Source organism: Salvelinus sp. IW2-2015, linkage group LG7, assembly GCF_002910315.2.
Source record: "Salvelinus sp. IW2-2015 linkage group LG7, ASM291031v2, whole genome shotgun sequence".
Lineage (NCBI taxonomy): Eukaryota > Metazoa > Chordata > Actinopteri > Salmoniformes > Salmonidae > Salvelinus > Salvelinus sp. IW2-2015.
This window is the reverse complement of record NC_036847.1, coordinates 14,573,245-14,586,371: the sequence shown is the minus strand read 5'-3', so window position 1 is coordinate 14,586,371 and position 13,127 is coordinate 14,573,245. Positions and strand designations below refer to the sequence as shown.

The 13,127-nt window shown below is 45.5% G+C and overlaps 1 protein-coding gene across 2 annotated transcripts in view; it reads right to left on the bottom strand.

Annotated features, from left to right (window-relative positions):
- The window catches only part of LOC111966926 (extracellular sulfatase Sulf-2-like), a 181,605-nt gene that overhangs the window by 7,316 nt on the left and 161,162 nt on the right, over positions 1-13,127 (bottom strand). Inside the window, exons 7-11 of one of the 2 annotated variants that reach the window (XM_023991871.2) lie at positions 10,440-10,590; positions 9,968-10,143; positions 5,833-5,982; positions 4,433-4,489; positions 1,026-1,161 (exon numbers count right to left, since the gene is read on the bottom strand). In XM_023991871.2, the coding sequence (XP_023847639.1) occupies positions 1,026-1,161; positions 4,433-4,489; positions 5,833-5,982; positions 9,968-10,143; positions 10,440-10,590 (670 nt within the window). Of the gene's footprint in view, positions 1-1,025; positions 1,162-4,428; positions 4,490-5,832; positions 5,983-9,967; positions 10,144-10,439; positions 10,591-13,127 lie in introns of those variants that run through there. The other variant, XM_070444456.1, reaches the window with a different exon arrangement.

Genomic DNA, 13,127 nt, shown 5'->3' with positions numbered 1-13,127 from the left:
TAGTTCAATATTGGTTTCATCAGACCAGAGAATCTTGTTTCTCATGTATAGAGAGTCCTTTAGGTGCTTTTTGGCAAACTCCAAGCGGGCTGTCATATGACTTTTACTGAACAGTGGCTTCCGTCTGGCCACTCTACCATAAAGGCCTGATTGGTGGTGCTGCAGAGATGGTTGTCCTTCTGGAAGGTTCTCCTATCTCCACAGAGGAACTCTGTAGCTCTATCAGAGTGACTATCGGGTTCTTGGTCACCTCCCTGACCAAGGCCCTTTTCCCCCAATTGCTCAGATTGGCCGGGCGGCCAGCTCTCGGAAGAGTCTTGATGGCTCTAAACTTCTTCCATTTAAGAATGATGGAGGCCACTGTGTTCTTGGGGACCTTCAATGCTGCAGAAATGTTTTGTTACCCTTCCCCAGATCTGTGCCTTGACACAATCCTGTCTCGGAGCTCTGAGGACAATTCCTTCAACCTCATGGCTTGGTTTTTGCTCTGACATGCACTGTTAACATTGGAACCTTTATATAGACAGGTGTGTGCCTTTCCAAATCATGTCCAATCAATTGAATTTACCACTGGTGGACTCCAATCAAGTTGTAGAAACATCTCAAGGATGATCAATGGAAACAGGACGCACCTGAGCTCAATTTCGAGTCTCATAGCAATGGGTCTGAATACTTATGTAAATAAGGTATTTCTGTTTTTTATCTTTAATACATTTGCAAACATTTCTAAAAAACTGTTTTCACTTTGTCATTATGGGGTATTGAGTGTAGATTGATGAGGAATTTTAAAATATTTAATCAATTTTAGAATAAGGCTGTAACGTAACAAAATATGGAAAAAGTCAAGGGGTATGAATACTTTCCGAATGCTCTGTGTCAACTGTCAAGAGTCTTCATATGTCTTAAGTGTCTTCAGTCTAGAGTGTTATGCTTGTGCATCCGTGAGTCTGAGTGTGTGTGTTACTGGGAATTTGACTGTTAATTCAAGTGTGACCATATAATGTGTGTGTGTGCTTGCTGCCTACCTGTCCCAGCTGTTGGCAGGGTGTCTGGTACTCTGCTCTCTGACACAAGTCCTTGACCCGCTGGTACTTAGGCAGGAAGTTCTCCTCCTGGGCCACATCCTTCCCTGGAGGCGCATCACGTATGTGGAGCAGCTTCCTGTGAAAACACACACCCACAGTTATGGAACTATACTGAACAAAAATATAAACGCAACATGTAAAGTGTTGGTCCCATGTTTCATGAGCTGAAATATAAAAGACAGCAGAAATTCCATACGCACAAAAAGCATATTTCTCTCAAATGTTGTGCACAAATTTGTTTACATCCCTGTTGCCAAGATAATCCATCCACCTGACAGGTGTGGCATTTCAAGAAGTTGATTAAACAGCATTTCATTACACAGGTGCACCTTGTGCTGGGGACAATGAAAGGCCACAAAATGTACAGTTTTGTTACAAAACAAAATGCCACAGATGTCTTTTGAGGGAGCGTGTAATTGGCTTGCTGACTGCATGAATGTCCACCAGAGCTGTTGCCAGATAATGTAATGTTCATTTCTAATGTTCATTTCATTTCTAATGTTCATTACATTTTAATGTTCATTTCATCACAGTCCATGTCAGAGCAAAAACAAAGTCATGAGGTCAAAGGAAGTGTCCGTAGAGCTCCGAGACAGGATTGTGTCGAGGCACAGATCTGGGGAAGGGTACCAAAACATGTATGCAGCATTGAAGGTCCCCAAGAACACAGTGGCCTCCATCCTTCTTCAATGGATTACGTTTGGAACCACCAAGACTCTTCCTAGAGCTGGCCGCCCGGCCAAACAAGCAATTGGGTTAGAAGGGCATTGGTCAGGGAGGTGACCAAGAACCCGATGGTCACTGACAGAGCTCCAGAGTTACTCTGTGGAGATGGGAGAACCTTCCAGAAGGTCAACCATCTCTGCAGCARTCCACCAATCAGGCCTTTATGGTAGAGGGGCCAGACTGAAGCCACTCCTCAGTAAAAGGTACGACAACCCTCTTAGAGTTTTCCAAAAGGCACCTAAAGACTCTCAGACCATAAGAAATAAGATTCTCTGGTCTGATTAAACCAAGGTTGAACTCTTTGGCCTGAATGCCAAGCGTCACGTTTGGAGGAAACCTGGCATCATCCCTATGGTGAAGCATGGGGGTGGCAGCATCATGCTATGGGGATGTTTTTCAGAGGCAGGGACTGGGAGACCAGTCAGGATCGAGGGAAAGATGAACTGAGCAAAGTACAGAGATCCTTGATGAAAACCTGCTACAGCGCGCTCAGGACCTCAGACTGGGGCGAAGGTTCCCCTTCCAACTGGAGAACGACCCTAAGCACACAGCTAAGACAGCGCAGGAGTGGCTTTGGGACAAGTCTCTGAATGTCCTTGAGTGACCCAGCCAGAGCCCAGACTTGAACCCGATCTAACATCTTTGAGAGACCTGTAAATAGCTGTGCAGCGACACTCCCCATCTAACCTGACAGAGCTTGAGAGGATCTGCATAGAACAATGGGAGAAACTCCCCATATACATGTGTGCCAAGCTTGCAGCATCATACGCAAGAAGACTCGAGGCTGTAATCACTGCCAAAGGTGCTTCAACAAAGTACTGAGTAAAAGGTCTGAATACTTATGTAAATGTGATATTTTCTGTTTATTTTATTTTATACATTTGCAAACATTTCCAAAAACCTGTTTTTGCTTTGTCATTGTGGGGTATTGTGTGTATATGAGGAAAACATATATATTTAATACATTTTAGAATGGCTGAAATGTAAAAAGTCAAGGGGTCTGAATACTTTCCAAATGCACTGTACGTGTGTGGCGAGGGTGTTTTTTGGTGTTGTGTGCAGTTTCTCTTGCTTTCCTCTGCATATTTGCATGACAGCTGGTTTGGGGGACTGGGCACTTTTCTAATCTGGGGGTACACTGTATGTATGCTTGACTGTCTCTGCACTGCTTCTGACTGAGGTTGGGAGAGGAGTTGAGGGCTTATTTTCCTCTGCTTGAATGGGCTGGCTAACAGTCTGTCTTATTGTCGCTTGTGCATCAGGCAATTTCAACGCAGAAAGTGGCCAAAAGTGAAGAAGCCCATGAGGGAAAAAAACAATTGAATCCATTTCAGAATAAGGCTGTAACGTAACAAAATGTGGAAAAAGTCAAAGGTTCTGAATACTTTCTGAATGCACTGTACGTCCAACCAGCCTCACAACCGCAGACCACGTGTAACCACGCCAGCCAGGACCTCCACATCCAGCTTCTTCACCTGCGGGATCGTCTGAGACCAGCCACCCGGACCGCTGATGAAACTGTGGGTTTGCACAACCGAAGAATTTCTGCACAAACTATTTAGAAACCGTCTCAGGGAAGCTCATCTGCGTGCTCGCCATCCTCACCAGGGTCTTGACCTGACCGCAGTTCAGCATCATAAACAACTTCAGTGGGCAACCTTCAGGCATGCTGGAGAAGTGTGCTCTTCACGGATTAATCCCGGTTTCAGTGTGTATGGCATAGTGTGGGCGAGCAGATTGCTGATGTCAACGTTGTGAACAGAGTGCCTATGGTGGCGGTGAGATTATGGTATGGGCAGGCATAAGGTACGGACAACGAAACACAAATACATTTTATTGATGGCAATTTGAATGCACAGAGATACCATGACGAGATCCTGAGGCCCGTTGTCGTGCCATTCATCTGCCGCCATCACCTCATGTTTCAGCATGATAATGCACGGCCCCATGTCGCAAGGATCTGCGCAATTCCTGGAAGCTGAACATGTTACAGTTCTTCCATGGCCTGCATATATCCAGCAACTTCGCACAGCCATTGAAGAGGACTGGGACAACATTCCACAGGCCACAATCAACAGCCTGATCAACTCTATGTGAAGGAGATGTGTCGCGCTGCATGAGGCAAATGGTGGTCACACCAGACACTGACTGGTTTTCTGACCCAAGCCCCTGCCTTTTTTTTAAGGTATCTGTAACCAACAGATGCATATCTGTATTCCCAGTGAAATCCATAGATTWAGACCTAATGAATTTATTTCAATTGACTGATTTCCTTATATGAACTGGAACTCAGTTAAATCTTTGAAATTGTTGTATGTTGCATTTATATATTTTTCAGTTTATATTCACTAGGTTGTTACAGGATGGTCTTAGATGCTAATTAGTCATGACAATATTCTGTAAAACACAGCTTTGCCTGATTTGGTTTGATATCAAGTATCAGTAGGGTAATATTAAAGGCAAGGAACTCATGAAATAATGAGGCATTGAGACTTTCCTACTCCGTACCCTATTACACACTCAGATGGATGTAACCAGATGACTTCATTGGTACACAGAGACATTAAAAATAAACTGCAGTATGGTTATTTAAAACAGTGACATTATTACTCGTGACTCACCCTCTCTCAACCAGGAATGAGTCTCTCCACACCTTCCCCTTCTTGTTCACCTGGAACCTGAGAATCATGAGAGAAAAGGACAAATCAATCAGGCATCTCCTTCATTGACCAGGTTCTACATTCAGAACGCAATGTAACGCTGGAGGAAATTAGAATTCCTTCACTCTGTAGAGCAGAAGCCTCCAGTGATTACAAAATGCAACAGGTTGGAAGGGAGATCAAAACCAGCCCTGGGTCAAATTATCTCAAATGAAAATCTATTGATACCACACTTCAGGTGTTCTTTTGGAAAAGGATGGGGGGGAAAAGAAAGTGATCGAATGTAGAAGAAAAGAAAAGAAAGTGTGTGGAATAAATTGGTCTCTTGTCCGGGTGCTCTGACCTTCTCCTGGCCGGGTGTTCAGATATGAGTTATCGATCCATTGGCCCCCGCACTGCTCCCTCCCTCTCCCTCCCTCGCCCTTTCTTTCTCCATCTCTCCTTCTCCCTTGCCCTTTCTTTCTCCATCTCTCTTCTTTCATTGCCTTTTCTCTCGGTCTCCATCTCTTTCTCATCTCTGTGAGGGGTATTGGCATCACAGCCAACAGTAGTGACCAGGCAGACACCCAGCACAGGTCTGCTTTCCTCCATCCCACCCAGTCTCTTGTCCTCCTCTCCTCCAAACACCCATCCCCACATCAGGCCAGCCAGCTAGCCTCCCAGCCTCCTCTGCCTGCCAGACAATTTCACAGGCTGGCGAGTCCATCTCTCCCTGATTGCAGCTGTAGAGCTGCAAGAGAGAATAGAGAATCCCTCAACACACACGCACACACACACACACACACACACACACACACACACACACACACACACACACACACACACACACACACACACACACACACACACACACACACACACACACACACACACACACAATCATCCGCTGGTGAAAGACCTTCCTTCACTCAATGGCGTTGGCAGGGAAGCTCCTGTAGTTATTACCACAGGTCCCCGTTGACACATCTTGGAAGAATGGAGAAGGATTATTTCATATTTTCTTTGATTTTTTTTCATTAACGAAAGCAATATCCAAGCTGGGCAGGAGGAAAAGGTGTCGCTGGGATGTGGATGTAATCTCAACGGATGCCATGGTAACCTGGCAGGCCGAGCCAGGTCCAATGATTGGTGCGGTGCCACAGTTTTGAGGAAAACTCATTGGTCAAACCCAGGTGTTAGATTTGGCTCTTTTGCAGTGATTTTACCAGAGTACAGCAGGAACCCTGAGAGAACTCAGACCAGTCAGTGGCCTGTGCCAATGTACAGCTACTTCTATCAGTGATCTATGGCCTGCCAACATACAGAATACACATATTATATGAGCGTGCCATAAAATATCCATGGGCAGGATGTTTCCCTACCCTTTTGGCTCCATATCCCACCTGTTGACTGGTCTCTCTATGTCCAGCAGCTTGAGGATGGACTTGCCGTCCATGTCAGGAGGGACGTCCATGCCAGCGATGTCCAGGATGGTGGGCGCCAGGTCAATGTTCAGCACCATGTGAGGGTTGCTATGGAGACGCAGGGAGAGATAAGGTCGTTACCAGGCATCGTCAGATGGTATCTGGTCAGTTAAAGTCAGCTGATAAGAGAGCGGGGAAAGGGGTCTGTGTGGAGAGAGAGACAGAGAGAGAGAGCGAGAGACAGAGAGAGAGTAGAGGAGGCAGGGGAAGATGACAGATCATAACCTTGTGAAGCTGACAAATAACTGCTCCAGAGATCTAGGCAGGAGGGAATATGACCCTCAGGACAGAGATCTAGGCAGGAGGGAATATGACCCTCAGGACAGAGATCTAGGCAGGAGGGAATATGACCCTCAGGACAGAGAGAGGAAAAGGAAGCGGTGAGGGGTGGTATTTAACCCTTAAGGCGCCAAACCCGAACGAGTGTGCTTGCATACTCCCTTAAAAGACAGCTTGGAAAGGGAAAAAAAGCGGCAATAGTGTTTGTCCATTTTGAGACACTGTATTCCTCAAAATAGTCAGAATTAATCTAAGAATACTCAAGAAATCTGTCATTCATTTTGCAGTTTTTTCAGAGGAGATCTTAGTCAAGCAATTTTACATCTAACTAAGATGTTTGGTGCAGTATTTCTCAATAAAAAAATGTGCATGAAAAAGAGTTGTCTCTCGTTGAATGACAACAAGGACTTCATTGAAGAATCCCTACTGTTGACCAATCACTGATGAAGGGGAGTAGACTTCAGCTACTGACTTCGGCTTGCCTCTAGAAAAATTGACCTGTGCCCGAGCAGCAGAAAAACACAGTTACAGAAGTCCAAAACTAACAAAAACATCACAAAATGTTTCGGCTGGGTAGCATGCGGACGTCTTTAGGCTCTCTCCCCCCTCCCTAAATCCTCCCCCTACTCCATCCACTTTTTCACTAACTGAGAAATCCCATGATCTCCTCGTGAAACGGCTTTTTCTGTCGTAATCTGCTTTTCCAGGGAACAGAGTGCAGAGACACCCTGCCAGTGGTAAACAACACTAATACCCAAAACCTTGTGTCGGACTAGGGGTAGGAGAGAAAATGAGAGGAGAGAAGGGGAGAGGAAGGAGAGCCAGAGGATTGGGGAGAGGTGGGTCCAGGTTGAAGCTGGGGTGGGGTGATGAGACTGGCTGTGCATTGCTGAGAGGTGATGACATAGAGCAGGACCACAGAGGGACATGGATGATGGTCTGCGTGACCTGTCCCCTGGCTCTGCAGGACTTAACACCGAGTGTTGATGTTTAACCGACTATCTAAATCAGAGGTGTCGAATCCGTTTGATTATAAAAATATACTTTAAAATGACTAAAACCAAATGTAAACTGTGTAGAAATGATAATGAACCTACGTTCATGTCCAGCTACGACCGTGTCCAGCTCACTAATAATCACCCAAATGAAAGATAGACAGTCAAGGATCATAGAAAAATAAAAACAATGGATAGAGGACTATTTTTTGCTAATTTTGACAGCAAGAAAATATAACCAATTTTGAGTACGGCCATCCGGACCTCGTTGAAGACTAAATGCGTCCCCCGTGGCAAAATGAGTTTGACACCCCTGATCTAAATCATTCAAGCTGGATCAGGACTGGGTCTGGAGAAACAAATGAGATCTGTCTCGGTCCGTCCGTCTCTGTCGGTCCGTTCGTCTCTGTCGGTCCGTTCGTCTCTGTCGGTCTGTCTGTCTGTCTCTATCGATCTGTCTGTCTCAGTCTGTCTGTCTCTGTCGGTCGGCTGGCCATCTGTCTGTCTGTCTGTCTGTTCTGTCTGTCTGTCTGTCTGTCTGTCTCTATCGATCTGTCTGTCTCTATCAGTCTGTCTGTCTGTCTGTCTGTCTGTCTGTCCTGTCTGTCTGTCTGTCTGTTCTGTCTGTCTGTCTGTCTGTCTGTGTCTGTCTGTCTGTCTGTCTGTCTGTCTGTCGTCTATCAATCTGTCTGTCTCTATCAGTCTGTCTGTCTCTATTGGTCTGTCTGTCTGTCCCTGTCTGTCTGTCTGTCTGTCTGTCTGTCTGTCTGTCTGTCTGTCTGTCTCTGTCGTCTGTCTGTCTCTGTCGTCTGTCTGTCTTTTCTTGTCTGTCTGTCTCTGTCGGTCTGTCGGTCTCTGTTGGTCTGTCTGTCTGTCTCTGTTGGTCTGTCTGTCTGTCTCTGTCAGTCAGTCAGTCTGTCTGTCTCTGTCGGTCTGTCTGTCTTTCTCTGTCTGTCGTCTCTGTCGGTCTGTCGGTCTCTGTTGTTGTCTGTCTGGTCTCTGTTGGTCTGTTTGTCTGTCTCTGTCAGTCAGTCAGTCTGTCTGTCAGTCTCTGTCGGTCCGTCTCTGTCGGTCGTCTGTCTCTGTCTGTCTGTCTGTCTGTTAGTCTGTCTGTCTGTCTCTATCGGTCTTCTGTCTCTATCGTCTGTCTGTCGGTCTGTCTGTTTCTAATGGTCTGTCTGTCTCTATCAGTATGTCTGTCTGTCTCTGTGGTCTGTCTGTCTGTATGTCTGTCGGTCTGTCTGTCTCTATTGGTTGGTCTGTCTGTCTATATAGGTTGGTCTGTCTGTCTCTATCGGTCTGTCAGTCTGTCTCTGTCTGTCTGTCTGTCGTCTGTCTGTCTGTCGTCTGTCTGTCTGTCTGTCTGTCTGTCTGTCTGTCTGTCTGCCTGTCTGTTTGCCTGTCGTCTGTCTGTCTGGTCTGTCTGTCTGTCTGTCGTCTGCCTGCCTGCCTGCCTGCCTGCCTGTATGTCTGTTCTGTCTGTCTGTCTGCTGTCTGTCATCTCTGTCTCTGTCGGTCTGTCTGTCTCTATCGATCTGTCTGTCTCTATTAGTCTGTCGTCTGTCTGTCTGTCTGTCTGTCTGTCTGTCTGTTCTGTCTGTCTGTCTGTCTGTCTGTCTGTCTGTCTGTCTGTCTGTCATCTCTGTCTCTGTCGGTCTGTCTGTCTCTATCGATCTGTCTGTCTCTATTAGCTCTGTCGTCTGTCTGTCTGTCTGTCTGTCTGTCTGTCTGTCTGTCTGTCTGTCTGTCTGTCTGTCTGTCTGTCTGTCTGTCTGTCTGTCTCTCTGTCTGTCTGCGTGTCGGCTCTGTCTTCCGTCTCTGTCGGTCAGTCTCTGTCGGTCTGTCTCTGTCGGTCCGTCTCTGTCGGTCCGTTTCGTCTGTCTTCTGTCGTCTGTCTGCTGTCTGTCTGTCTGTCTGTCTGTCTGTCTGTCTGTTCTGTCTGTCTGTCTGTCTGTCTGTCTGTCTGTCTGTTCTGTCTGTCTGTGTTGGTTTGTCCGTCTGTCTCGGTCTCTGTTGGGTCAGTCGGTCGACTGTCTCTGGCTTTCTTCTGTCTGTCTGTCTGTCTGTCTGTCTGTCCGTCTGTCTGGTGTCTGTATGGTGTGGTCTGTCGGTTTGTCCGCCTGTCGGTCTGTCTCTGTCCATCGGTCGGTCGGACTGTCCTGTCCGCTGTCTGTCTGTCATTCGTTTCTGTTGGTCTGTCTGTCTGTCTGTCTGTCGGTCAGTCTCTGTCAGTCTCTGTCAGTCTCTGTCAGTCTCTGTCTGTCTCTGTCTGTCTCTGTCTGTCTATGTCTGTCTCTGTCTGTCTCTGTCGGTCTATGTCTGTCTGTTGATCGGGTCTCTGTCTTTCTGTCTGTCTGTCGGTCTCTGTCTGGTGGTCCTTTTCGGTCTCTGTCTGTCAGTCTCTGTCTGTTGGTCTCTTCGTGTCTCTGTCTGTCTGTCTGTCTGTCTGTCTGTCTGTCTGTCTGTCTGTCTGTCTGTCTGTCTGTCTGTCTGTCTGTCTGTCTGTCTGTCTGTCGGTCTGTCGGTCTCTTGGCCCCTGTCTGTCAGTCTGTCAGTCTCTGTCTATCGGTCTTTCAGTGTTCTTATGGAGTCATAAGGGGGATAGACCAGCTATATAGAGGATTCAGAGGATTTGTATTTATACATTTGACTTAATGTATGTATGGATGTAAGGATCAGTCCCACAGGGGTTAAGTACCCTTCCGAGTAAAGATAATACAGCCATACAACACACTCACCCCCACCTCACACACACTTACATGGCTCCTGCCTCCACGTTGGGCCCTCGGATGTAGAAGGGAACTCGGATGTCAAACTCATAGGGCATGGACTTGCCCTTGACCAGTCCAAACTGGCCAACATGGTAGCCATGGTCAGCTGTGTAGATGATATATGTGTTGTCCAGTTCTCCAGTCTCAGCCAACATGTTATACACCTAGAACACAGAGCAGATATCTTCCAAACTTGTCTCAATAAACAATGGGGTGTGTATCATCTTCTTGGGCCATGGAAAGGTACAGATGGAAAAGACATTGAAGGAATGCTATATAATATATGCCATTTAGCAGACGCTTTAATCCAAAGTGACTTACAGTCATGCGTGCATACATTGTCGTATGGGTGGCCCCGGGAATCGAACTCACTATCCTGGTGTTGCAAGCGTCATGCTTTACCAACTGAGCCATACAGGATCCTTTGGAGGGGTGCAGGTAGGGGGCGCTCTAAGCTCACCTTCTCCACGCTGTCATCCACAGAGAGCAGGGTCTGCAGCCTCTTCCTCTGTAGCATGTTGGTGAACTCCATGTGGATGGGCTTCATAGCCCCAGTGTAACGCATGATCCAGTGCTTGTCCGGGTTCGGAGCATAGTTGTAGCTGGGAGTGCTGAGAGAAGAGACGGGGGGGAAGTGTTCAGAGAAGTTTAGTGACATCGTATTGACATTGACAAAGCGTCTTTTAAAAGTTTTTGACTTTGTACCCCTTGAGTTTAAATTAAGCTTTAGGTGCTTAAAGAGTAGCCTACCATGAGTGACACAAAGTCTCTGCCATAATTAACTATTGTCCCAAGCACAGCATTAAAGGGTCATGGATGCCAGGTAGGCAGTTCCATTGTTCTGATTGTTGATGTGTTAGTCTACCTTTAATAAAGAATGCTTACAGTGCTTCCGCAAAGTATTCAGACCCCATGAATTTCTCCACATTTTGTTATGTTACAGCCTAATTCCCAAAAATTGAAATTTAATTTTCTCAATCTACACACAATACCCCATAATGACAAAGCAAAAACWGTTTTAGACATTTTTGCAAATGTAAATAAAAGAAAAACTGAAATAGTACATTTACACACACTACCAGTCAAAAGTTTTAGAACACCCCTCATTCAACGGTTTTTCTTTATTTTTACTATTTTCTACATTGTAGAATAATAGTGAAGACATCAAAACTATGAAATAACACATATGGAATCATGTAGTAAGCAAAAAAGTGTTAAACAAATCAAAATATATCAAATAGCCACCCTTTGCCTTGATGACAGTTTTGCACACTCTTGGCATTCTCTCAACCAGCTTCACCTGGAATGCTTTTCCAGCAGTCTTGAAAGAGTTCCTACATATGCTGAGCACTTGTTGGATGCTTTTCCTTCCCTTTGAGGTCTGACTCATCCCAAACCATCTCATTTTGGTTGCGGTTTGGGGGATTGTGGAGGCCAGGTCATCTGATGCAGCGCTCCATCACTCTCCTTCTTGGTAAAATAGTCCGTACACAGTCTGGTGTGTTGGGTGTGTTGACAACACAGGTGTGTTGGGTCACAGTCCTGCCACAGTCCAAGCCAGATGGGATGGCGTGTCGCTGCAGAATGTTGTGGTAGCCATGCTGGTTAAGTGGGCCTTGAATTCTAAATAAATCACAGACAGTGTCAACAGCAAAGCACCCCCACACCATAACACCTCCTCCTCCATGCTTTACGGTGGGAAATACACACGCAGAGATCACCCGTTCATCCACACCGCGTCTCACAAAGACACAGCGGTTGGAACCACATATCTCCAATTTGGACTCCAGACCAAAGGACAAATTTACACCGGTCTAATGTCCATTGCTTGTGTTTCTTGGCCCAAGCAAGTCTCTTCTTCTTATTGGTGTCCTTTAGTAGTGGTTTCTTTTCAGCAATCTACCATTCACACAGTCTCCTCTTAACAGTTGATGTTGAGATGTGTCTGTTACTTGAACTCTGTGAAGCATTTATTTGGGCTGCAATTTCTGAGGCTGGTTACTCTAATTATCTTATCCTCTGCAGCAGAGGTAACTCCGGTTCTTCCTTTCCTGTGGCGGTTCTCATGAGAGCCAGTTTCATCATAGCGCTTGATGGTTTTTGCGACTGCACTTGAAGAAACTTTCAAAGTTCTTGACATGTTTTGTGTCTTAAAGTAATGACGTACTGTCATTTATCTTTGCTTATTTGAGCTGTTCTTGCCATAATATGGACTTAATAAAAAAATACTATGTTCCCATCTCAAGTGCCAAATAAAGTAACAAGGTTGACCGTGAGAGGGATTGAAGGGGTATTGAAGGAGAATTTAAGCTTTTTGTGTGCAACAGGGAGTGGCAATTAAATGCAAGCTTCACAAAAACAAATGAAATTGTTAAAACATGTCTAGCCTGTCTGTCTGTGGGTAACAGGGTTGACATGTTATTCTAGCCTGTCTATCTGTGGGTAACAGGGTTGACGTGTTATTCTAGCCTGTCTATCTGTGAGTAACAGGGTTGACATGTTATTCTAGCCTGTCTATCTGTGGGTAACAGGGTTGACATGTTATGCTCGACCTGCTCAGTTTTCACCACAAAACACCAGGAAATGGCCCAAATTAAATTATGTAAATACTGTAATTAATTACTTTTTAAAACTTTCTTTTGCAAAAAGTTCTAAAAAACGGTTTTCACTTTGTCATTATGGGGTATTGTGTGTATATTGATAAGTAAAAAAAAAAGAATGTAATCCATTTTAGAATAAGGCTGTAACGTAACAAAATGTTGGAAAAATTAAGGAGTCTGAATACTTTCAGAATGCACTCTATATTGTACAGAAGACAAATGTCTACAGTGAAAAATGTCTATACATGCATGGCTGCTTTGGGGTAAAAATATGGTTAGCTGGGAATGTGTGTGTGTGTGCCTGTGTGAGCCAGGAGAGTAATTCTATAATATATCAGGACAGTGGGAGGGTGGGGATGTATTCTAAGACGGGACTGCTCTGTGTAATTGGGGCTGGTGGCTGGTCATTGGTTTAATTAAAAAAACTGGCTTGCCTTTTGGCACACAGAGAGATGAGGCTCCTGTGAGTTGTGCAGTGGGAGGATGTTGTGTGTGTGTGTGTGATTAATGACTAGGAGCAAAGACATTCATTACTTTGCCCTGCGCAT